The following is a 27,617-nucleotide window of genomic DNA, read 5'->3' on the forward strand; positions in this document are numbered from 1 at the left end:
TCGCCAATAAAATGGTTAAAAAACACTTAATATATAAACTGATTTTCCATAATTTAGCTTATGTATATAATGTACAGTGTTTTTTGTCACCAATTGTGTGTGTAACGTGTTTTGTGTGCTGAGGAGCGATCATGAACGGCAGAGAACAGATTCGAGGTGAGGCAGGCAGTTCTCTTGCCTCATGGCAGGGGGCGCTCATGATCCCAGACATTGTGACTCCACAACTGCAAAGTAAGAGACAGTAACAGCAAGCTAGGCATACAGTAAAGTCAAGTGCAGCGATATATTTATAGTTTTCTCCTCTTACCACACCAGTCACTTATCAATAATCGCAAAAATAAACATTAAGCCTAAAACCATACTACTGCATCAGACTGAATGTTCTGCTCTTTGTGTGGGAAATATTTTAGTGACTTTTTTTGTTTCGTTGTTGTCAGTTGCTATGCAACGAGCCTGCTGGTGGCTGTGGTGATGCAGAGCGAGAAAAAAGTGGAATTGTACTTTAAAGGTTTTTCCCTTTGCTGTAGAGCACAGCACAAAATTAATAATATCTACATGTCCAAGTTTGATTGAGTTAACAGAATTATTCTACGGCGGCAGCGCTAGGCTACAGCTGGTTCACCACAACATAGCCTGCCACCAAAGCTAAAGCTAGTTAGCATAGCTGCCAATGACAGCAGATAAACCGTTTTCCTGTAACAGTAAGTTGTTTTTTGTAAATGTGTTTTGACCCTTTGGTATAACCTGTTGTATTCAAATATGGGTTTGAGTTCTGATTCTAGGTGAACTTATTTTGTGTTGTGTATTTGGGCACATAGTTAAATTTTTGTCTTGTTGTGAAACTTAGGGGAATCACTTTGAGGAAAAGTGCCTTTTTCTTCGTTGGCTCCCTCTGAGATAGTATTGATGTTTAAACTGGCTTCACTGTGGGCAGTGTTTCAGAAATGCCCGGTTTAAAGCTGGCAGGTTGGTCCTGAACATCATACACTAATGCAAATTTTATTTTATCTAATGGTCATAGTTTGGGTCAGAGTTGAACACTTTACTGTCAATTTAACCCTACTTTTGGGAGTGCTGACAGAACAATGAATACACATCAAAACCTCTTTTGGAAAGGACAACATTAGGCTAACACCCCCTTTAGAGTAGGAAATTACTCTAAAAGCCCAAATCCACAAATATTCTGCCAGAATATTGTCTTGAATAAAACCTTGTTGATGGTGCTATTGCACACTGCAGTGGAATGTTTAACAAATTATTAATATGTATATTATAGCCCATCTCTACAATTTTCACAGTGTATGGATAACTGAACATGTATCTGTTATTTTCAGCAATTAACGATCAGTGTGTGAATGTGTGCACTTCGCACTACGAAGTGTAGAGTGAAGTGTTTTGGGATTCTCTTGACTAGAAAAAGCGCTATAGGATTACAGCCCATTCAGAATAACTAACGTGACATTCATGAACATGAGTGTATGCAAACTTCTAACCCGAGCAATAGTTGACATGTTAATTTTGGTGTGACATAACAAGTACAAACCAGAAAAAAGGACATTTAACCAGCATGTTTACAGGTCCAGTCACAAGACAAAAACTTATTAAAAAAAAAAATCAAACATTGATTGTTCAAACAGCCATAATCTCAATAAATCTTAGAACACTTTTTCATAGTGTTTGGGCACCTTTTTAAAGTTTTTTGCATGGCAGAAATATATATACATTGATTTATAAGTATTATATGTCTAAGAGGAATCATACAGTATTTTAATTTGCTTGTGAAACATTTGAAAAATTAATGTTTCACAAGCAACATTAATGTACACACTGTATACAATTTAGAAACCTTTCAAACTGAAGATGAGCATATTTTTTTTTCTTTTTGAAACATTCTAAATGCCATTTCTAATTAGGAATGGCAGGCATCAGGCAACAGCAGCAGTTCTGTGGTTTGTTGAGTCAGTGTTAAATCCCCTTACATAAAATTGTGCTTTTTTTGTACTGAAAAAGTGGCTTGAATTTAGGGATTTATTCTGTTACTATGGCAATTAGAATAAACTCTTTACCAAACCAAGTAGTTGACAGAAGAGTAAAGTTAGTAGCATATATAGCATTTGTCAGCTTTTGCTTGTTTTAATAGTTCCTTTAAAACTCAAAGAATGCATACCAAATGAGGTACTATGAAGATTCTTTTGGGTCAGCTCTCCCAGTGGTTCAAAGACGTTACACACAGAAACGCACTGTGACTGTAATTAGGACAGCACAGCAATGAGAAAAGAGTTGAACAAAGAAACACAGAACTGTGCTATGTTTGCCAGTAGATGTAACATTTCAGTGGCTTCCAAGCTCTTGTTTTGCAAACTAGAAGCACTATGTCTTTACCTTTATGTGGCAGAGATGTTGTATTAATACTGACAGAAACAGGAAACAAAAATATATCTTATTTTAAAATAAAAGAAATGCAAGCAAGATTTTATTATCACATGCAAGCTGCTCTCAAACATTTGAGCTTTTTAAAGTGACTGTTTAGACAGGTTTTCTCAATGGGAGTGACTGGAAGTTTAAAAAATGCAGACTTACAGCATCTTAAAATGAGAATATTGGTGCATCCACAATAAACTCATGGTGTGCTTTCAGGGCTTCCAGCTTTAGTTTACTTTAAATCATAAAACTTGAACTCATGTGAAATAACAGTTTGGTGATCCTTGTGGTTATAAAAAGCCCCCAAACTCTAAGAGTAGTTATAGTTATTTTAAATGTGTGCCTCTGTATGAGTAATATATTTGTCTACAAAACCAATCTATACCATAGATTGATGCTCTTATGGAGAAATATTGCATGTGTTGGAATCTGGAGACAAAGTCTGTTGTCTCAAATTACTGCAGAGTAAATAAATGGCCATTGATTAAAAGAAGCATTGTCTGCTCCAGTCTTTGCTGGACTTCTTGGCTGATTTACCACTTCAGTCCGGAAGTCAATCAGTGATTGGAGGCTCCTCGAGAGCAGCAGTTAAGCCATTATTCTCTCCCCTATCACTTGAATCTCTTTCCTCCATCTTTTCATCCTGACTTAGTGGATTCAACTCAGACAGGCAGTCCAGGGGGTCAAAAGTTTGCGTTTTAGGTTCGGGACTTAGAAGCGGGAGCTGAGGCAAAAGTGGTTCATCCCGAAGCTTGGTGGCTAGCTCCTTGGCGCTGCAGGTGGGAGTGTTGGTCTCATAGACGTCATGGAAGTTGTTGTAGTCTACTTCGTAGAAGCCCTTTTCCAAAGATAAAACAGGTGTGAAGCGGTAGCCCCATAACACCTCTGTATCCAGGTAGGAACTCCGAGCCTGACATGTCATTCCTGCAACAGATATGGACAGGAATGAGTGTATTCGCATGCACATATTACAATTTTCCACACTTAATCCTTGCAATGCCACGAAGAACTAGTAGCTATTGCCATCACTTATGCATGTACAGACTCACACCTAAGTGCAACTTAGGTGAGTTAAAGGGGTCCCACATGTTGTTATGCTCCATCAAGAAACTTTTATGTATTTATTCCAATTTTTTATATAGAGCTCCACTATGGAATCATCTGTTGACTGGAGAGGATTTTATTTTCAGATTTGATCGCTCAATTCAAAAAAATAATTCCAATATAGTTCCAGTGAATGCACCATAAAATGAACTACACATTACATGTGTAAATAAATCTTAACGTTAGCTGTTTTCAGTATTAGTGAAGTAACTAAAAAGGATGTCTGATAAAAAGATATTTTCTACAGCATTTTGAGACACGTCTAATTCAGACTGCAAGAGAGAAAGATAACAACTGTGCTGTCTGTATTCAGCCTCCATGAGTCAATATTTTGTGGAATTACCTTTTTCTATGGTGACAGCTTCACTTCTTTCAGGGCATGCCAGCTTTGCATACCTAGAGGCCTGTATGCCATCATTTGTCCAAGTAATGTTAAAAATAGAGTACACTAGAATTTTTTCACAACTATTGGTTACAGTTTATGAAGGATTCAATTATGTATTTTCCAAAAAAGCAACACATAATGTGATTTCAAATGATATAGTTCCCAAAAGAAAACTAATTGCAATAGAATTCACACTTAATGCATTCATAATGCTGAAACAATTAAGATCAGATTGTAGCACAGAGTTCATAAGCAAATAATAAAATCAAAGTTTTTCCATCACGGGATTGATACATTACAGTTATATTTCAGTAAAATGCTTTTTGAAAACTTAGCTTTTTGTCTCTTCTCAAGGTGTTCTATTCCATGAAAAGATGGCAAAGCATTCTAACTTGCAAAACAAAAGAAAACAGCCTTTTGTTTTCGCAACAATAGCATGGATGGTTTATGAATTCTGAGAAATGGGTTAAAACAAGTCTTATTTTCTGTATAAATAATTTTACTACGGGCAAAAACCTAAACCCTCCATCTCAAGTTTGGAAGCATCAAATAATGAAAACAAAAAAACTGTTGCCGGCAACACATACAACTTGGCCGCTGGCAGAACATAGTACTTCTACAACAAACTGCAGCCTAGTCACATATTTTTCAGAACATAGTGTTAGGTTCACTGCAGTTAAACAACTTCTTTCTTCAACCCTAAAGGTGACTGTGTTTTCTGTTAAACAAATGCTGTACCATATTTGACTTGTTAAAAATAATAACACACATTGGATGAGACACGCTGCTGCACTGGAGATCCGTGAATCAACTGTGGAGATGTATTGTTTTTCATTTGATTTAATAAAATGAAGAGGAGTTAGGAATATAGCAGCAACACAATAAAATATGTAAGAAATGAATGTTTTACTATGAAATAAAGAAAAATCTTTTACTCTCTAAATGCAAACATTTGCTGCGAAAGTGTGTTAGTGAAATAAATGGTCGGCAGATAGCAAAGTTTGTTTTGCAAACCCTGAAGACCAAAAAGGGAAATTGTTAGTGTGAGATTCATGGATTTAGATTGGTGGGATCTTTTGCATCTTGTATAAAAATGCCTGCAGTTTTATAACAATATGTTTGCACTGATTTATTTTAGGCAATTTCCAGATATAAAATAAAAAGAAATACATTCATTTTCTATCGTTATTTAAAACATTTTTGCTTCTTTATTGTAGAAGAATTTTGAAAGTTTATTCTCTTTCATTTTTTACCTCATAGACTACCATCTTCCTTAGATGGAACCAAAGATGGAATTGAAAATATTTAATTGAGACCACATCCATTGTTAACTGACATTATGTACAGTGAGAGCAAATCACTATTTCCACTGCAAAAGTGGCCATCAGTCACTTAAAGAACTCTAAAGGGTGTTAACAATGCTAACAATTAATTATCCTGTCTTGTTTTGGGCTGGCATCCATCATCAGGGGTCACTGAGCGAGACCCTGAATAGGTCAATAGTCCTTCACCGAGCAAAACAGAGACTCAGAAGACAAACAACCCAGCAAGTACACACTCATACCCAAGGGCAGTTTAGGAATGACTATACAGAAATATATATTTGGGTCAGGTAAAGGTCTAGTACTTTAACAACTCTATAACAAAATAGTTGTGATGGAAAATTCTTAATCTCTTAAACTCTTAATTTTAACCAAGTTTACATTTTTATGGCATATGCTTTAAATACTAAGTTCCATATAACAGTGGAAAAATTTGGTATTTAGGAATTCATGTTTGCCTGTTGCCTTGCGGTCAAGGACAGTGATAGCATAACCCCAGCATGATGTCACAGTAAAATGAAAGGTGAGAGCATGCCTGAGTCAAGTGCTCAACGGCATGAGAAAGCAGAAAAAGAAAGGAGGACATAATTCAATCAAAATATTACAGCGAACAAAGAGACCAGACCTCAGACTTTGCATTCTTGCCACAAGATCCTTGGCATAGAAAATCTGAACTATGTTGATTGATCAGTATGGGGTGTCCAACAACAATATGTAGTCATATCCTGAGCATACCTGTCAAATCTCCTGTTCTGCATCTCCCGGTCTGACAGTAGCACCGGCGACATTTCCCATATTCTCAAGTCAAAAACTTGACAGGTATGATCCGGAAGATATCTAAAGTCACATTTTTCACTTGGAAAGGTCCCTTGCTGGCCCCATTTACCTACCCACTTGAGATTAAGTCAAATGTAAAACAGTCGATCTCACCCGATATCCAAAACAGAGACTTTTCAATGGGCGGCATGGCGGAATAGTGAAGGCAGATGTCACACTGTAGCCATACGTTTAGTTTTAATTTACACATATATCATGCGATCTGCACCAAATTCAGCATATGTATTCAAATATTCCGTGGGCAGGGAAGAATTCCTCTACAGTACCTGATTGAAGCATTAAAATAATCAGCTCCAAGTCGTGCTTTGATTAAGTATTATGAAATTTGGAACACATGTAGCATTTTATGATCTACAAAAAAGTCTCTTGGAACCGTTTCCCAATTAGCTTGAGTTCTCAGAATAAATTCCAACCAGTATGATGATAGCACAATTTCTGTGCTATTTTTGAACTGTGGTCTGCCTGTGGTTGTAGTTTGGCAATGGCAGTAGAGGCCATTCAGTCTGTATTGGCCACAATTCAAATATTGAGAAATTAAAGTTGGAGCAACAGGAATATGTTGTGGCTCGGCAATTCTCTTTGCGTTGGGAGGTGGTTATTTACAGTGCAAGCAATTTCCAGTAAGCATCCAGACCCTCTGTACGAAGCAAAGAGTAGAATAAGGGGCTGGTTTATAATAAGCTAACTAAAGGGTCACAAGTGTCAAACTAACACTGTAATATTCTATGGGGTATTTATCAAGTGATTCTGAAGAGCTTTCATAGTTTTTTTTGGGAAGGCTGCAGCATTTTTTATTACTGATTCATAAATTATACTTTCTTGTACTAAACTATCTTTCAGAGAAATGTTTTATTTTCTCACTATCTTAGCATTGATCTATGAATTTTTCAAAAGACAAACAAAAGAAGGAACAGGACTAAATGAGTTTACGATTGTTGATTCTACACACAACAAACAAATGAGCAAATGAGTAATTAGCAACTGTGTTGTGCTCCTTGCTATAATGTTGCAACAACATATGTGTTTTCAGTTTTTAGTTGGATATCCAAGAACAGTTATTTTATTGCAGAGCTATGAGCTGAAAACTTGACATACCTCTGCATTGTGTTCAATACACCTTAAAAATTTGAATAACACAAAAGATAATCAAATGGACTGCTTGAGCATTCTGCGTTTACACAGCTGTCCATGTGGGAGAGGGCAACTGAAACACAAATCATTAAAAATGACAACATTCAAAGCATATTACCATGTTACAGAATATCAACTACAATTCTTCCTATAGCTTCTCTCTGCAGATCATTAACTGGTACTGGAATTTTATGCCAGTTATGCTAGTCCTCTTAACTACTCACAGCAACAGCTCCTGGTCATACGTGCCTTATAAATGTAACCAACCAGGACCTCAGAATTTACCCAAAACAAAAACCTGTAGTGTGGGTAGCTACACTTTATTCATTTTGAAATAAACAATATCAAAGACAAAACCTTTAAGTAGCAATAATGGGGATGAGGGCTGCTGAGAGCAGAAGGAAACAGTTGAAATGCTTTTGTAGGTTTTAGTTTTACGTCCCATTTAAGAAAATTACACGGAACCCTTTTGATTGAAGAGCAGTCATCAGCTTATGAAGTACCAAATCCTCATTAAAACTTTTATTGTTACTGATCTAAATGTCTTAGTATTTTTGATGCTCCAAGAAAAGTCAATTGGCCTTTCATCATTTTATAAATTACAACATTAAATCTGTAGAACAAATTTAACGTTTTCCTCTCATTATTTCCTCTCCATTCCCTCTATTCATCCATCCATTATTAATGTCACTTTGTACTCTTTATCTTTGTAAACAAAATATATTATTAAATCTTGGCATATCCTCCAATTCTACTTTTTCATTTGTTTCCTTCTTCATACCTGTGGCTTCAACCATGCCCTCAAGGATAACGACGATTTCGAATTCCTCTTTCTCCATTTGTGCCATGGACATTTCCCAGAAAGGGCTCTTTTCATTGATCTCATGGGAAATGATGAGTGGTGACACCAGGAACAACCGATCATCCCCTGTGTCAAAGCCGATGTTTATGTCAGTCTGGTTGAGTGGGATGAACTCCCCCTCTTTGGTCTGCTGTGAGCGGATGAGCTTTGCTCTAATTGACGCCTCCACAATGTGAGAGTTCCTCAAGTCCCCCACTCGAAACATCAGGCACATCTTGTTGTCCCGCACCGAAATGACAGCATTGGTTGAAAACATGAGGGTCTCGGCGCGGTTCTTTGGCTGTGAAATCTTGACAAACATGCACCCCACCATAATTGCGTTAACAATGGATCCCAAGATGGCTTGCACCAAGAGCAGTACAATACCTTCAGGGCATCGTTCTGTAATGACGCGATAGCCATACCCAATGGTGGTCTCTGTCTCAATAGAGAAGAGGAAAGCTGAGACAAAACTGTTGAGGTTTTCCACACATGGGGTCCAGCCCTCTTCATCTCCATGCACCAGATCTCCACGGACCAGTGCAATAAGCCACCAGAGAAACCCAAAGAAAAGCCAGTTGACCACATAAACCAAGGTAAAAATTAATAGACTGAAGCGCCACCGCAGATCCACCAGAGTTGTAAATAAGTCACTGAGGTAACGATAGGTCTCTTGCACATTTCCGTGATGAACGTTGCACTTGCCATCCTTCTGCACATACCGCTGACGTGGCTTTTTTACAGGTTCTGAAATCAAGTGGGTTCGCTCGGTTGAGATCTGAGGCTCCCGCAGATGTTTCGGGAGTTTCTTAACCTAGGATGGACAAAAAAAGAGAGAGAAAAAAACAGAGGGTAAAACAAAATAAGCATGCACAAACAGCTTGAAAGAAGTTCTTACTGAACATTTGCTTATTTTCCTTTTCAAATTTACTTTACATCCTTTGTGTTTTGTAAGTATTTGGTTCTCAAAGTATAGTACATGCACTATGGGTAGTTGTTGTGCTGCCTGAAATCTCAACCTTCAAGTAAAAATGGAAACATAATTAAATGTTGCTAATGTTCTCTTTGTGGCACAACAAATGTTACATGGTTCAGTCTATATTTCAAAAATGTCACTCAAGATAATGAAATTCCTGAAAATGCATACAGATTGACATGCTTTTTCTAATCAAAAGGTTTTAGAATTATTGGGGTAAAGTTTTAGAAGTGAACTTGTTCTTTAATGTAACACATTACATCTGGCTGTCTGGCAGCAACACCAATGCAATCAATAGCTGCATCATAAAGTTGCCTCCTGTGCTCTGGTTGCCACTGACATTGCAGGTGCCAGTCTATGTGTGCATATGGACCAGACCCGAACAGAAACAGAGACTAAGGACAAAAGAGCACAAGGACAACGGGGTCTTTGTCTGTGCTGGCCCTGCTCCAGCAAGGCGCTCTGGCTCCACAGCTATGTCCTGTCTCCCTCTATGTCCCTCGTGTTCTCTACTTTTGCACGCTAAGGGATGCTAGCTTGAGCAGATGTTCCATCATTTTCTAACAGATCCTTATGTTATCATTGACACAAGCTGCTTTTATTGTTGTTTTATTGTTTTATTGTGGTTGAATTGAATGTCATTTTCCACAAGGGTTAATGAAAATAGCACTACAGCTTCACACTACGGTGATGTATTTCAACAAAGGCTGACCTTATTTTGCTTTTGAGTAACACAAGCATATAGCAGTGAAGTAATAACAAACATACATCAAGACAAAGCCACGTGCAGCTTTCAAACAAACCTATGACCTGTGACAAAGTGGAATTTTCAAATATGATGTGGAGTTGTCTCAATATACATTGCTGCTAATTGAACACCTGTATATATAGTTGTCCAGTATTATGCAGATATCATTGAGAGATTTTCATCCTGTTGTGTTCATGCTCGCCTTTATGAGCTTTCCACTCAGTTTAGCTGGCAAAGAAATGAATCAAAAGCACTACAATGTCCTTGCAGTGCCTTTGATTACAGAGCCTACAATTAAAGTCTGCCAGACAGGTTTATGAAAGGTAGTATCATTGATGTGTCAGGGGAACTTTCACTGCTCTCCTATGTTTAATTATGCACTTTTAGTCAGATGTGGGTGTACTGTAATGACTTTCTTCATATTGATTTGAGGTCATCCTTGTTTAAGGAACATATCAATGAAGAACTGAGAGACAATGCTTATTGACCTGAAGCAACTTGATCAGTTTGGATGAAATGTTATTAAAGCATATTAACACAAGGTAAAAGTTATAAATTCAGGGCCAATGAGTTCACTACTTGCAACTTTTTAACTTACCCTAAGAGGGGGCAGGAGATTTTGAACTGTGGCAGCATGTGCTGATATTACAGTAAACAATCAGTTAACCTTACACGCTCCAACCTTAAGATGCATCTGCCACACTTTTATATAGTCTATTATGGCAATGTACAAGCAGCATGCCCCACAATTTAAAGTGTTTCTTTAGTAGTCAATTTTTAAAGCTTGTAGCTTGCATAGAAAGCCATTCTTTTACATCGCTCATGAAAACAAGCTCATTCATTTCATCTTGTATGGTCTAATTGAGTCATAGAAGTAGCTGTCTCAACCAGTACTGCCTTTTGTAGTCAGTACCTGGGGTTGATGGTCCATAAACAAATTAATTAGCAGCCTCAGAATGGCAGCAGTAAGTGGAAGATTTTTTTTTTCTTTTCCTTATTGAGCCTTTTTTAGTCAGGCTTGAGTAACCGCCAAAAGTTCCAGTCAGCTGGGGAATGAGTGCAGATAACAAGCATGACTCCACCATCTGTTATGAGCAAGTGTTGGATGGCTTTTTTTTTTATCATTCTCAGTGCTAGCAAAACTGAATTATGCATTGATCTGAGTATTGAGGAAATTTAATTATATTTTGTTTGTCAGCACTTCTCAAAAACAGAAACAAATCTTTACAGCACACCAGTTGCATATTTAATAGCTGTTTTATTTTGCCTACTGTTAAGCTTCTGCAACGATTGCCCTAGCCTGGTTTCCTTTCCTCTTATTCTTCTCCATCGTATTTACTGCAGTTTAGCAAACATCAACTTTTCAGCGAAAAATGGTGGATTTGCAGTTTACCTGTGCAGGTGTTACCCCTATCTCCATGTTGTGGTCCATGAGGACTCGTGAATCTCCTGCCATCCTCAGCTGAAGCACACCTGTGGAACATCAAATAGGTTAATTACCTTAGACATAAACTTTTTTAGTTTGTAGTATTTCAGAAGATATAATTACTGTATATATATATATATATATATATATATATATATATATATATATATATATATATATATATATATATGTGTGTGTGTGTGTGTGTGTGTGTAATTACTTGTAACAAAATAAGTTTTTTGCTTAATTCTATTTAAACCAACACAAAGAACTTAAGTCTTATCAAATAATTTTCTGACTGGATATTTATCCCTTTGACCTTTTTGCCAATTAGCCAACACATTTCATTTGTTGCCTTACAAAAGATGGGCCTAGTTTCCATGAGTAACTTTTTTTGTTTTGTTTGTGGCATTTCAAGATGTTGTCTGTATTTGCACAAGTTCTCCCCAGATTCTTCCCACAGTCCAAAACCAGACACATTAGGTTAATTGGTGACTATAAATAACCCAAAAAATGTCAATGTGTTGGAGGACAGACAAGAGACAAATTTAGCAAAATCTGTCTCTTTGGCATCCTTAATGCATTTTGCATAAGGGTGATCTTTGTATCTCCCTCCAATGGAAGTTGGCACCACTGCACTTGTAAGGGATACGCCAGAATATTAATTTTACTTGTTTGTATAACTTATAGGTTATTATTTTGTCCCAAACCTTAGTATCCTTACTATAAGACATTAAACATGTTTACATATTTCAGTGAAAACCAAGTCGCTATAGAGTCAATTGAATAATTAGGGTTGGATTTATTAAATATGTAAAAAAAATCTGCAGTGTTTAGAAAATTTTGAGTAACAAGCCACCTCTGACACACCCTGACAGGATTCTGTTGTGCATTTTCCTGAGAGTGTGACTTCACTTTGGCTACATTTACAAAGAAAGCAAATGTGACCCAAATCCACCATCTTTGCCCATATGCGACCTATATCTGGCTGTTAGAACAGTTAGAACAACCCAATCCTGATCTTTTCACCAACCAAAAACATCCAATCTCTGCCACTTCCATATGTGGTAATCGTTATTAGCTTTGCTTCCTTTTTATTACCTTTCTTTGTGTTGTTATAATCCTCTGACAATACTGATGGCTTCCATTGCTGAATAAACTTTAAAATTGATCCATAAACGGCTGCATCCATTATTACTTTACTAAACATGTTTGTGTGTGACATCAACATTTTTCTGCTGCTCATACTGGGTCACTTTGGGGACAAAAACCTTTCACACAGAAGTCTCGTTGCCATTTGGTTTAATTAGCAGTGTGAACGACCACATAAAAAACCAAACAAACCAAAACGGATTTCAGCAAAAAAATTGTAATTGAGCATCAATACTGTGTGAATGTAGCCTTTTGGAGAGGATCTTTGCTGGAGAGCTATACTGGCCTGCACACCTGGGGTTAATCACCTCATCAGGACTCTGGTGAATAAAGGAGCTGCAGGACCTTCACTCCTTGCTCGATGATTAATCTCGATGGTAGACTGTGGCTCTTCAGAAAGTTCTTGTGACCTTATGCATTTTTTTCCTGTGAGTTTCTCTAGTGGATCTTTTTGCGAGAGTATATGATTCTTGAGTCATTCAGTCTTTATGCTGTAAAGGTTTAATTATGTTCTCCTGCCATCTCAAGATTCTCCTGTTGAAAAATCCGCAGCAGCTTTGATGCCTTCAGCCCCTCCCCTGACAGTCCGGCAACAAGCGCTCTACCATCAGACGACCACAGCGCCTTCCAAACTCCCCTCAGGAATGCATGCTTTCTCACACCAGAACCTGACTTGCCCTTCCCAACGCTCTGTTCATGATTCCTAAAATAACTTCCTAACTTCCCTCTCTTCTCTCTGGATGACCCCAACTTGTCCAGAGTGACCCCAACTGTTGCCCATTACATTTTGTTTGTGACTAAAACTTTCCTCTGATATCTCTAGGGTAACTTTGCATGTGGGCCAGGAAACTACCACCCACCATCACATACATAACCTATTTTCTTGAGCTCCATCTCTCAAATCTCCATAACTAGCAATGCCTCCATTTGTGTTTGAGAACACAAATGGAGGCATACATAGTTTGAGATCTATGTGTGCTTGTATAACACAATCAACTTGATGTGTCATTTATGCACTGTACAGTACAGTACAAACAAACTAAGCCACCTAGTCTTAAACATCTGTCCAAAGATGAGCTATATTTGTAACAGCAAGTTACAGGAGTTTATTTATTCTCAGCAGGTGTGAGAATAAGTGAGGTTTGACATTATTTCAAAAGAAAGTGAAAGTACTTTTATGAAAACAAGTTGCTTTGGCATAAAACAGTTTCAACAAAGTTTCCAGATGGATTTGTTTTTGATTCTTGAAATGCCATTAACCACAGACATAATCTGTATTTATCAAAAAAAAGTTGTAAGTGCTGTGTTCTCAATTACCACCTTCAAACTGGAGAACAGAGGAGTTGAGGATCTGCAATAATGTCCTCTGAAGACCAATGATTTTGATCCACCTTATGCACAGATTTAAGAATCTCCCAGAGAATATTGTGTCCCAATTTAAACATACTCTTATAAAGGAATACTGAGTTTGTTAGCTAGAATTAGCCAAAAAACTACAATTGTTAGCTAGATTAGATTATCTATGAGAACCTCTGTTGACAGAACACAGGTATGCTAGGTTTCAGGTTATTGATGATTATATTGGTCCACTCATTTGGGATAAACACCAAATTTTAAATTAATCTCTGTATGTACTGATTCTTAACTCCAACACTCCTTTGCCACACTCACTGGAATTATGCACTATGCCTCTGTTTACTTTAACTTCCTACAAAACATTTTAATGTCAAAAGACTTTGTTGCCAATTAGTAGGTACTAGAAATAAAATCACCCTTAAACATCAAGAAGACTTGATCATGTTAAATGGCATATGGAGGATGAATGAATCGACAGTGTTAGAAAATAGTACCTCAAACATATTCTTCATAATGCCCCTCTACCCTGACAGAGCAATTACCAAAGTGTGCTATGCTGCTAGTCTTGTTAATGAGCTTCACACATAAGTTACAAAATGTTTACACTGAAAATGTCAAAATAATCACTGACAATTTGCTGTACTTGCCTACATTTAGAGTGCACTAGTTCCCTAACAAGCTCTGGAATTATCCTTCTAGTGTTTGGATGTCTCATTAGACACGGTTAGGACTTTTGTTACCAGATCCTAACCTCACAAGGGAAAAAAAAAAAGGATTTACCTCAAAATCTTTGTAGTAAAACACCCACACAACATGAAAATGATGAACCAAAGATGTCCAAATTTAAGCTTGTTATGACCATCTTATCACAGTACTCTGCATAACCTAAGTATTGCATCACATGGGAGATGACCTGGCATCCACTGCTGGCTAATTTGCTGGGATGATGAGGCAGGCTCAGCTGCACTGTTTTTAATGATGTAATATTCCCAAAGCACTGGCTCCTCATTGGCAGCCTTGTCAGTCCTTTCAAGTACATGTGCACACATGTACAGATACAGATGCACAAGTCTCTGCACACCTCTCACTCAGCTCCCATATGTTTCTCAACTCGGCGACAGCAATTACTGTTGACGTAAATATTAATAATCTCTCTTGCTGAGAATTCAGGTGCTTTACATTTAGAGTTGCATGAAATCATGAGTCTAGATATTCTTCTTTGTGGTTGTTTTTAGCTCCGATGGAGCGATGAGATGATGTGCTGACAATTTGCTCTGTAGTGGGATTATTTCTCTTCTATTTTTTTTCTAAAGTGTATTTTTAGGCACCTTTCATGTGTAAAAGCAGAAGTAAAAAGGGTCATCTCATTCATGTGATTTTTTATTTTTTTTAATAAATTAAACTAAAATAAAGTGAGGAGGTATGAGTATGTGTGTGTCTGAAGGTGTCAGATAAAACCCTAAATTTAGCATCTGAACACCTCCGGAGCCCCACAAGAGGTGATTAATTTAGAGAGCTCCTGGACTCTGTGTTAAAATCATCTCGCAAATTTGCCAACCAAACAGATGGATACATGCAACCTTGTGATGAAGTAAGCAAATAGATACTTTCGTGGCTGCGTCCTGACCTCAACAACTTCTGACATTTCTCTGTCATGTTTCTTTGATGTTATTCTATTTGATCTCCGACAGGCAAGGAGAGTGAATGCAAAAGCTTGCAGAGGTGGGAGAAAACACGTCACAGCTGAGCTCCACACAGGAATGTAATGTTGACATTGATGGTCCAAAGCAAAGGGCAAAGCGACGTGACGAGCATCCAAGCAGGGCAGGGACAGACAAAGGGACAAATGGACAGCAGAGACATGAGACACGCAAGGAGTTATCATAAAACTCTCCCTGAATAGATCGCCGGGGTTGCGGAGTCTCTGAATTAAGCTCATTTTACGTGTTCTCACAAATTAAATATAGCTCACTGGGGGATTTGTGAACTTTCCAACTGATGTGTGTTTTCAATAAGGCTGTAATTGCTGTGTCTGTTTGAGATACACTTGACAAGCCCAAATGAGAGGTGTTCGTATAGAGATACCAGATGGGATGTTTTATCTCCACCCCTTAAGAGGGTAACAAGCATTTATCTTGTTACCAGATGGGTGACAGGATGCTTTAGCTGAATTGTGTTTGTATCCTGATAACAAAAGCACTCATTGTGCTTAAAGCCAGTTGGTACAAACAAATTGCAGAACTTGTTTCTTGAAGGATAACTTCACTACATATTTCTTCCGTATTTGCTGACAGAGCATGCAGTAAGCCATCATCTGAACAGAGAACAGCATGCTTCAGCAGAAAACCTTTTCTTCCTTCTAACCATTGACAAGTGCTATGATTTTTCCCTGGGGTCTGTAATGCTGTCTTGATCATTTACATTTTTTACATTAGCAAAACCCCAATGCATTTTGAGCTGTTTTATAATTAATCCAGCTAGTTTGGTTTTATTTATTTTTCTAATTATGACGACACTAAAACACTGGGAAACACATTCATTAGTTATTATCCTTGCTTTATCAGCATAATTGGACATAATTTGATGCTGTAAAATATTTTATTTTTCTTTAAACATATTTATTTTCTCTAGTCTTAATTCAAAATTAACTAACTATAATATAAGGACTGTTCAATGTATTTTTGTTTAGGTTTTACACAATAGACCAACAAAGAAGAACAAAATGGCTTTTAGAAACAAAAACCTGAAAAGTACAACATGTTTTTTAAATTTTTTATTCTGTATCTCTGGTTGTATTTTTAGCATTTTTCCCAATGAAAGGGTAAAATCTGTCCCAGTCTCAAGTCTTCTGCACTTTCAAACAGGTTTTCTTAGATCCATCCTGTGTTTAGCTACCTGTATCCTCTGTTTTACTCTGACCCAGTCCCTGCTGAAGAAAAGCCTTCCCCATAGCAATATGTTTCCACCAAAATGCTCATGTTTCATTTGGAGATGTTGTTCTCCTTGTAATGTGCATCATCAGTTTTGCACAAAATAGCATTTTACACGGAGGTTTAAATGTTCAGTTTGCTAATGTGTGACAAAAAAAAATCCTACTCCATATTTCTATGCTTTAATGGTAAGAAGAATTCCAAGTAGAATCTTTAGGCTAATGTTTAAATTACATTTTAATGTAACATTTTCTGAAATTCAAAGAATGGAAAACCCTACTGCTGTCAAGATAGTAATATGACCTCAATATTACCAGTAATGTGCAACTTCAAATATAGAATTCAATACTACTGAGGTTTGAAGTCAGACTTGTTTTAGATTAAGAAAACTGACTTTACTCATAGCTGCCTTCTGAGTATTCTTTATATTTGCTTGGCTCTTTGTCAAAAAGCTAATCTGATGAGGGTGAGATGTGGAATACTCATAAGTACTTAACACAACTCCCTGTAAAAAAAAAAAAGAAAAAAGAAAATTCACACTTCCAAATGGCAGTTGCACTGTGATAACAATAAAGATGGTGGAAAAGTTCTTCAGTATTTTTTATTTTTTTCACTGTAGGTTCAGTAGAAATATTTTTGTGGCTGTTGAGGTTGTAAGTGTCTGCAGAGCCACTGTGTGTGATAGCTACCTACAGTATTGGGGTCATTATAGTTCCTCTGTTCTTCATGTTCATGGAGGCAATGAAACTTTCTTACTCGGCCCTATCCCTTCCTCCATTCCTCCCCTTGAGCCATTGTTACCAGACCTGCTATGAATATTTCCTCAGCTATCTCTGCTCACTTATGACACTATGAGGTCGCTTGGTCAAAAGACTAAATTCATCCCCAGCTAGTGTGGCTCTTGGCCCAACAAACACACAATCAAATTCTCATGCACCCATAGATCCACATGCACACTCACACTTACATCACTAAACCATTTTCCTATTATGCCTGATAGTGAGCTGAGTGTGTGGTGTGTCCTTCTCATGGGGTGACCTTCTGAATGGCATGACACTGCATCAAGAAGCTCGAATCACAGTGAAAAAACAATCTCCCTAATGATACCTCTATGTCTCTCCTCTTTCTCATGCACACACTGACATGTATCTTTCTCACTCTTCCCTGTTTCATCTCTCTCTCTCTCCTTGCAGTACATTTCATACATCAGTGGGGCTAGGCACCGCAGCTTGCAAAAGCCCTTCTTTTAAGATAAGGATTATTTTACATTGCTGCTTAAGTGGGAGGAGAATTATTAAAACTCCAACACCTACAGGAGCCAAATAGCACCCTCTTCAACCACGCTGACCTGTAGTGTGAGAGACGACATGGAGATAAAAAAGACTTGAAATGTGTGAAACTCAGTTGGTGCACATACTTTCGCAAACTGCATTTCACCTTGTCAAGGTTTAAATGGACAAAAGTTACCCTGGATTTAATCTCATTTAAAGTATAGTTTTGTAGTTGCTAAATCCAATGCTTCTTGTTGCAAAGGGCAGAAGGACAAGTGAGAACAGTAGAACAGGGAGGCTTGGTTCAAATCTGACAGGATGGAGCTGCTGAGTCAGGTGGTACACACTGAATACTGGGGGACCCAAAGGTCAATTGATCCCTATTAAAATTCTCATTGCGTTGTTGTGTTTCCATACTTGTCCCATTGAGTATCCTCCTTCTCCTTCCGATAGTCAGTACATATCATCTGAGAATGAAATTAGATTAGGACCTGTCACTTATATGTTAAACAATTTCAGCTGCTGTATTTTTCAGCTGAGTAATGCAGCATATTTTCCACTGAAGTGTGGGTGATAAGCTAGCCCTGTAAAAATCAGCCCCTTGTTCTATGCTTTTTGCTTTGTACAGAGGGTCTGGGCTGTCAACTTTGGGAAATGATGGCTTCCAGGAAGCGTGGACTTTGTTGAAGTTTTAAACTGTATCCAATTGCAAACGTTTGCCCGTGATGTATGTAATGTGCCAATTTGACACTACGTAGCTTATGTTGTAAACAACCATCCTCCAGTGCAAAGAGAGAAGTGTCAAGCCAAATGTTCTGTTTTGGACATAATTTGATGGTCAATGGCTATGTCAATTGTTTACATGCTGGAACATTTAGAACTGTTACCAGAGGACATAAGGGGCTGATTCATATATGAAGCATTAATTACCAGTTAGTGAGACATCTGAAGTCAATCATGGCAGCGAGGAACTTCACCACAATGCATTGTAGATGAATTAGATATCACAGAGAGAGAGTATTACAGAGCTACATTTTGGGCACGTATCATGTCAGGTGGTCGTATTTCCTTATTTTCCCGCATATGGGCTATGAAGGTGTTGCCAAATATTGGATTAGGGTAAACAGTAAATGACTTTGTACTTGCATAGTGCCTTGTCAAATCCATAGGACTCCAAAGGGCTTCACACTACATTCAGTCATTCACCCATTAAGAAATAGTTATATTCCTTTATTTAGATTTAAGATAGTTTGTTTTTTCCACAACTAACGTGTCATGTTTTACTACAAGAATAAGTTAAAGTAAATTAAAAAGTCCAGTGTGCCTTTAGAATGTTTTTGTTGTTTTCACAATTCTGAAAGAAGGCTTGATGTGGAAGTATCTATATCAATTTGACTTTCATATGCTTCTTTATGAATGTTATTGATTCTTCAGCAATAGGAAAAGTTTTTGTTTATACGCAAAGAAATGGAAATCCCCCAGATGCACGCTTTGTGAGGAAGAACGTACACATTTTTAATGATGTGGATCAATAAGCATTTTTGATAACACAACACAGAATAAAATTATTTCTAAGTATGAACCACTACAAACTGACATATTAATATAGCTGCCACTGTGTGAGTGGATAGATGTTTCAAAGCATCAATCAATTGTTATACCAGACAGTTGCAGTTAAAGGAGTTGAAGTCTCATTTTAATAAACATAAAGCAAACAATGATAAGATGATGTCTTAAGGGCATGCGTGCTATAAATATAAAACATTGAACAACCAAATACCCAGAGGAACTAACTCTAACCCTCACTGACCAGACCTGAACTCTTATTTGCTCACATTATGGCTCTGTGACATTGTTTGCAATAATTTGCAAAGTTTAAAGGGAACAATAAGAGGAATCACACTTTCATTAAATTAAATATATCACTCTTGTTCACAAAGCCAGCATCAAGACCAGATTTTAATTATGTGGTCTCATAAAACACTAACCAAGGCATAAAATGCTTCAAGTGCTGGAATGCATTTTTGCAAATGGATCCACACTTTAAACATGAACAAAGCAACCATCGGTCACACTGACTCTCTCAAATAGTAAAGTTTGCTTTGTGCAAGCTGTTCTTGGTCATTCTTGTGCTGGACCTGACCGTGTCTCACTGTGTAAGGTCAACATGATATAATTTAAAAAAATGAAATATACCATAGGAGAATCGCAACAGACAGAAATATCAGTCTGACAAAGAAAATTGCAGTTAGACTCTAAAAAAGCTAAAAGATGATGAGGGAAACTAGAGAGCTGTGGAAAGTTGTAAGTTGGTTTTCATAAATTCTGAGTGTGTCACACTGACCATTGGTCAATGACCACGCTGGTCATTGGTTTCAGCTCAGAGATAAATGTTTTCTTGCAATTTATTCACAACAAAATACTGAAGAGAAACTGAGCCATCACAGTAAAAAATGGCTCAGTCTCTTCCTGTACTTCAATGATGGCAGTGACAAGCTGTGCAGTTTTTTTTTTTGTAGTCACACTGTGATTGAAAGTTTACTGTTCTGTGCTGATGTCTGCTGGAGTAAAAGTTAAAGACAAACCTCTTGGTATCTTGACAAATGTGTAAAAAGTGGCCAGCTTTGTAATAGGCAAGGGAATGGACTCTGAGAATTGTGGTGGAGCCGCAAATGAAGAGGAAGTTATGTTTTATAATGAACAATAAACATCCTCTGTGCATAATTCTGACTGGACAGAAGAGCAACTGAAGTGAGAGGCTCATTGCAGTGATGCAGGACTGAGCGATTCAGAGATCCTTTGTTCTCACAGTCATACACCTTTTAACAGTGACTGCTAACATAATTTTTGATCTAACAAAATACACAGTGATTGAAAATGTATTCAGGGTCTGATGGATTCTGTCTTATTCTATTCTGTTAACTAGGACAAGTGGACAAGTGTCAGACAAGTGGTAATCTACAGGAAGCTGTATGGCTGCAAGAAGGTAAAAAAAATTATATTCATTTTAAATGTTACTTAAACTTCAAAAATCACAAAAAATCAACTTAGAGTTGAAATCTGTAGCTACCCTGTAATATTCATTTCATGGCACTTCCTGTTGAGGAGCTGTAGAATTTCTTAGTTGCACCTCCTACTGTTAAGTAGGTGAATCAATCACTGCAGCAGAATTTAAAAATAAATAAATAAAAACACTCTGCTGTGATAAGTTGGATACTGCAGGCTCAATACTTAACCATAATCTCATCATAAAGAGACTTATTTCCATTTGATTCTGTGATGTTATAAGTAGCTAAAAGTTTCTCTACTTTTGAGACTTTTTGTCATATTGAAGTGAGCGTGTTCAAAGGAACTCAAGCAGAAAGCGGCTTTATTCATGGCATACCAGTCTGTACAAGTAACAATAAAAAGGCTGTCACTGTTTTTTCAGCCAAGCATCTTTCATGATCTTATTATACTGTTAAGTCGGTCAACACTGCTAACTGTATCGGAGATTGTCTAGAGGAGAAAACTTTGGGATTTTGGAGTCATTTGAAGAATGACATCCAAGACATCGCATTACTGGGCTTTTCCTGGACTTGACATGATGCTTATTATTCTGGTTGACTCACAATCAGCTGTCGAGGCAGATGAGTTGATCAGGATTGATACAACCAAAACAGCATTAGCAAAGTCACATGGACGATAGCCTGGCCATTGCTTGATTCAAATCTGGCTTATAGCAGAGTCTGGGCCTTCTCCTGTTTACAAGGATTGCCTCTGGTAGAATTTCCTACAAGGTTAATCAGCGAACAGAAGGTGAAGTTGTGAACAATGATGTAAATTTTCTGCTCTGTTTTAGAATTGTAGTCTGTAGAACACTCTCTATTTTTGAGGTCCATGGGAGTTTGCAGCTACTTTATCTTGTTTAACACTTCCTGCGTAGCAGCAAACTCTGCTGGAATAATGCTGTGTGTAGCCTGGTTGTTTCACTCCAAACCAGCTTAAATTCCACATTACCATTGGATAGAAACAGATAGCAACAAGCAACTTTCATTTTACCATGCTAAGACTATGTTCGTAGAGTTTACCAGCATCATACCCAAAAAGCCTCAAGGAACAAAGAAATGCACCACCTTCACTGCAGAAATACGAACAGAAAATATAACTTGCAATTGTATCACATAGATGTGAACTGTTTACTTTTATGAAATTATTCGCAGCAGCTAAAATGATTTAGTAAAATCTCACTGCAACGTGAAGTCTGTACTACAGGCAATGGAATTACTGATACCACACAAACAATTCAACCATCTCTTCAATATGTATCACAGATCAACTCATTAGATACATTTTCTTGCAGAATCCAGGCAAGCAGAGAAACCAGATGTCACCCTCATTTTTGTGACTGTCTATTTAAATGTGTATATGTGTTTAAATAGAGGTCCAGAGCAAACCAGAGTAGAAAATGATCATCCTTAATGCAGTTGTTTTTTTTTTTTGTTTGTTTTTTTTTTACCAGGCAGAAGGTGAAGCTTTGTTTTGTTCTGCGTGTGGGCTGAAGGGACGGCACATATATTGTTAAAACCTTATGCGTCATAAAGCTGTAGTTATTATGGAAGTATTGTGAGGCTGCATATGAAATAGCAAAGCTTTATACTACAAATCTTGTGCATTGGCGTCACAGGTGACAATAGAGGCGACAGACTTGTATTTGCTGCAGATTTATGAGAGTGTAAACACTCAAATATTTCTTTGGTAGGGAAAAAATTGTGAGGGAAATTTTATGCTGCCTGTTTTATTAAACAGCACAGGAATGAATTAAATACACAATCATCCCACAAAGTGCAAGACTGTGACTTTTAAATTCAGCTATGTATCAAGTGTTGGGGGTTCTTGCTATCAGAATGCAAGAGCTGAAAATACAGATTACCATTTAGATTTTTCAACAGTATTAGAAAAAAAAAACTCTTTCCTTGTGCAGCACTCTGTTACGCGCACACACTTTCCAGAGCTTTATGAACAAACAAAAATAAATAAATAAATAAATAAATACAAAATCTTCACGCCTGGCTAAGTTCTTGACACAAATACGCTGCTGCGGTATGTGAAAATGTAGATCTGTCTAAAAAAACAGAGCATTCTGCAGACCCTCTGGAGACACATATTGTTGACTAAGAAAACAGATCCAATTAATTATTCACGGTATCTTCCTTCTTGAGAATCTCCTCTGACCCAGGCGAGAATTATATCTGGCCTTTTGCCCTGTTTTGCTCATCCATTTGGGTGATCAGGGCTTGGAAGACAAGGAAGAAGGAGCTGGACCTACGTACACAACCATGAGCTATATCTACAGTTATATGACTGATAGGTTAAAAGGGTAATCCATCAAAAAGCATTAGATCTCACCAACTCACTGTCTTCCCTGGGATACCCAATCAGGGCTCAACCAGCTGTGAGGAGGCTCTGGGGAGATTAAAGTGATAAAAGTAACTTTGGGAAATGGACAGATTTTATGACAGGGGCGATGATTAAGAAATCCTTCAGCCCGTTTGACCTTCTATCTTTTCTTTATTAGTTTGAGAATGTGGATAAGTCAAGTTTTTAATAGTGAGGACAAAGATGGAAAGAGATGAAGAGACCACACAGCCTGAGTGGAACAATGAAACTCCTCTGACATTCCCTTTAAAAACACAGCATGAACAGCAGTAATTGGAAAACTGTTATTGCATAACGTCTCTTTTAAAACCACAAAAGAATAGTCAATGATGGTAACATATGTACACGGGTAGTTTTTGTAAGAATGCTGAGCCCAATACTCCTGTCACAGAACTGAGCACATCCTTTCACATGAGGCGCGTGTTCTGCGCAAAACAATTTTATGTTTTAACCTTACAGAAAGTTGTTGCTGAATAGCCCAGGACACTCTTGTAAATATACACTGTATATATACACTGCTCAAAAAAATAAAGGGAACACTCAAATAACACATCCTAGATCTGAATGAAAGAAATATTCTCATTGAATACTTTGTTCTGTCCAAAGTTCCATTTGCACAACAGCAGGTGACATTGATTGTCAATCAGTGTTGCTTCCCAAGTGGACAGTTTGATTTCACAGAAGTTTGATTTACTTGGAGTTATATTGTGTTGTTTAAGTGTTCCCTTTATTTTTTTGAGCAGTGTATATATATATATTTTTTTTTTCAATGAGTTTTTCTCTTCCTGTTTAAATAAAAGTTTACAAACAAAGTTTACAAACATTGCTTTGTCTACAAGAATAAACAAATAGATAATAACCATAAACCCTTAAAGTTCTTTGATTTTTCCTCCTTCAATCCATACTGTACTTAGCAGAGAGATAAATCAATAGGTTCCACTGAATTTACATTTCATATTTCTGAACTGCAGAAACAGTAGCCCGGCCATTGCCTTCCTGTTCAACCGCCTGTAGTTTTAGCAACGTCAGTGTTCAGTCCACGTTGAACACGCTTCCAAACATTGAACTAACATTAACAGCCGCCTTGTTCAGCTTCTCTCTTCGCAGCAGCTCAGGCAATTTCTGCTAAGCTTCATAATGTAGAACTTCGAATTACATACGTCACAGGCAAACATTAGTAATTGGATAACATTTAAAACTTCAACAGATGCCAAACCTTCAGGAAGCAATCGCTTCTTGAAACCGAGAGTCCAGACACTCTGTATGAAGCAAATAGTCTAGAAGAAGGGGCTGATTTTTTCCATATAGAAACAGTAGTGTACTTACTCCATGTACTTATCATGGAGTAAGTACACTAATAGCTACTTAAAGTAGGTCCATTCAATATTTAGCTTCCACCTTATAAAGGATTTTCTAAACAGTTTGAACTAGAGCAATGCTATTTCTTTCTATGCCTCATCACTTTTACACCAGACAGAATTTATGTTCTCACATGCAGAACCATATGCTAATTGCATGCTAACTGCACAGAGAGGCTGAAGAATCCCGATAACGATTAGCTGGGTGTGCTAGGAGTTGTCTTTTTCTGTCTTTTTAGCTTGTTCTAAAAGTTTCTTCACAGAACCACAGACATGTGATTTAATTTTGTTTTATATGGCAAGAATTAACATTTGAATTGACCCACCTCTGAGCAGCAATTCCCTTTTCACCGTTTTCTAAAAATTAGTTTGCTGTGACTACATGCATATCTTTGCATGTTAGACATTAACCATGTACAAATGCTCCAAGCAACCCCTCTTATGAGGCAGAAATTTTGTAAGCCAGCATGCTAAAGAGATTGATTTGAATTATGAAAAATGTCTCTAAATGCAGTTTGGATTATTAATGAAAACTGCCAACAGCTATCAGGAAAAGTGTTACTTTATTTTCTGCTTTTGTAGAATCTATGAAAACACAGTGAAAAAAACAAAAATAAATAAAACATACTGTGCTTTGTGATGGGAAAGTGGAAGATCCCCCCATTCCTGCTGCATCACACAGAGGCACACAGAATGATTTGAAGCAACACACACATCGACGTTCGCTTCAGATTTACTCTTGTTCCTGATGCTGCGCTCGTGAAACTCCTGCATTGCACTGAAAGAACTACAGAGCAGAATCCGAGCAGGAACAAACAGCAGGACTGTTGACAGGCTCCTCTCCGCTTGCGTCAGAGATTCATTGCCTTTTTGATTACCCTGCCCCCGCCACGAGAGCGAGTGGATGCATAGAGATGATCTATGTAGCTCTGCAGTGGCATAATATAAAAAGGGCAAGATGTGACGAGCGCTGGAGGAGGGGAATTTGTGTACTTTTCTCATCAACACTTTTTTTTGCTTTCCAGCTCTCCTGTTTCACAACTACCTGGTATCCCTCATTCTCCCTCTTGCTATTTATCACCGTCTTGTTTGGCGCGCACAGCTTTGGGTCCCTCATAAGGAGATGCACACTTTTCATCCGACAAGTCAGTGGAGAAGGGATTGGAGAGATGAAACGCAGCATGCGATGCCAACTGCAGTCAAATGTATAGGTGGGGGGAGCTTGGATGTGGTGCCACAGTCGTATCATGCATCAGCAGCTTTAAAAACCTTCCCTTTCGTATTTTATATTGCCCTTCTGTTTCATCCTCTTTCTTTTCCTTCAACAGTAGAGGCTTACCTTCAGGTCTCTGCAGGAGTAACTGGCAGGCTCCCTTCAAGGCATTTCAAAGCTGCTCTTCGCCCCACGACTGTGCGCTCCTTCCCTGGCTTTGTTCAATCAACAACAGCCCTCCTGCCTCCCTCCTGCCACCCAGCTCCTTCTGCTCTTCACTGCTCTCTGTCTACTTCTGTGCTAGAGGGGGGTCTGTGTTCGTGTGTGTGAGGGAGAGTGAGAGAGTAATAGAGAGAGCAAGAGAGAGACAGTGAGAAAGGGAGAGTGGATAGGAGAGAAGATGTGAAGGATGTTATAAGCTGGGTTTTTTTCTCTGATATTCTCACATTTCCCACCCTCGTCTTTCAGGATTTGAACTTTGTGTGTGCCTTTTTATTCCTATTGCAAAGGCTTACAGAAATCTGTCAAATAAAAAGACGTCAAGTACATGGTTCATGATGTGAATAAGGGATGAATATGTATGTGTGTTTTGATCCTGCAGACAGGAAAAAAGGGAAAAAACTGTGTTAAAGAGGAGGCTGGCATAATCAATTGCACTAAAACTGCAGTTGAATTAAAGCCTCTGGGGTGCAAGAGTGATAAAAGAATATAAACAGAGAAAAGAAGAAGGGGAGGGAAAAAAGTGAAACAGGATAAACATAAAGAAAAGAGGAAAGCGAATTCAAAATGTCATTATAAGTTTACTGCAAAGTTCTTGGTTGGATGTCACAACAAAAAAAAAAAATCCAAATTTTCTTCTAACTCTAAAGACACAGCCTGTTTTCAAAATCTAACTCAGGACACATGGGGTTTAGTAAAGTACTGACAACAGCTCTATTTGTGTCACAAATTTCCATCTTTGATAGTTAATGAGCAAAATCAGCAACAGCCCCTTCCTAAGTCTCTGGCTAGACAAATAAACTAAAGCAGCTACTGCTGCCGTCAAATATGTGCCCATTTTCATTTAGTAGGTTTCACTACTTAGAGCTGATCTGTTTTGCTGTGTTTCTCACATAGATGAAGCCAGTTAAGGAGCTGCTGCTGCCATTACCACTTTGATTTACTGTGAGTTTGAAGCAGGGCAGAAATGAAGACCAGAGCTTGGGAGCAGCATGATGATTTGAACTGGGCAGGAAACAACAGAAGAAACCAGGAATAAAGAATAATGATAAGTAAGCTTATATACATGGAGAACTGCTGAATGGCATCATGGGAACCAGGTGAGTCCGATAAGGGATTCCCATCCTGCTCCTCCAGCTGGGGAAACCACTGAGCACAGAAACTGAGAAAAAGAGACTAATTAACACAGATGGCGCAAGGGGAGGTGAACTAAACACAAAGGAGAAAAACTCTAATATTAGAAATAAACTAAATGTAGAAGCAGAAAACCAGAAATTAATAAAACCCTAACCAGCAAGAAATTAACTAACCAATGGCAGAGAAAGATCTTTATTGCACAGAAAACATCACAACTTAGATTTTACAAATATGAGAACATGAGTTGAAGGCCCTATTTGCACCCAAACTGACAAGCCAAACAAAGAGATCAGAGAAGTAAAGAGTCACATGACAACTGAAGGAACTACAGAAATCTACAGCTTAGAGGCAAAAATGAATTATTAATTAGGT

At 37.8% G+C, this 27,617-nt stretch overlaps 1 protein-coding gene across 1 annotated transcript; it reads right to left on the minus strand.

Moving 5' to 3' along the window:
- Window positions 1-654: 654 nt before the first annotated feature.
- kcnj5 (potassium voltage-gated channel subfamily J member 5) lies at window positions 655-26,198 on the minus strand. The gene is made up of 4 exons (XM_023350677.1): window positions 26,016-26,198; window positions 11,159-11,238; window positions 7,982-8,855; window positions 655-3,345 (listed from the first exon to the last, which is right to left on the minus strand). The coding sequence occupies exons 2-4, from the start codon at window positions 11,219-11,221 to the stop codon at window positions 2,975-2,977; spliced, it is 1,308 nt and encodes a 435-aa protein (XP_023206445.1). The 5' UTR covers window positions 11,222-11,238; window positions 26,016-26,198; the 3' UTR covers window positions 655-2,974.
- Window positions 26,199-27,617: the final 1,419 nt, after the last annotated feature.

The sequence above is a fragment of the Xiphophorus maculatus genome, chromosome 18 (assembly GCF_002775205.1).
Source record: "Xiphophorus maculatus strain JP 163 A chromosome 18, X_maculatus-5.0-male, whole genome shotgun sequence".
Taxonomy (NCBI): Eukaryota; Metazoa; Chordata; class Actinopteri; order Cyprinodontiformes; family Poeciliidae; genus Xiphophorus; species Xiphophorus maculatus.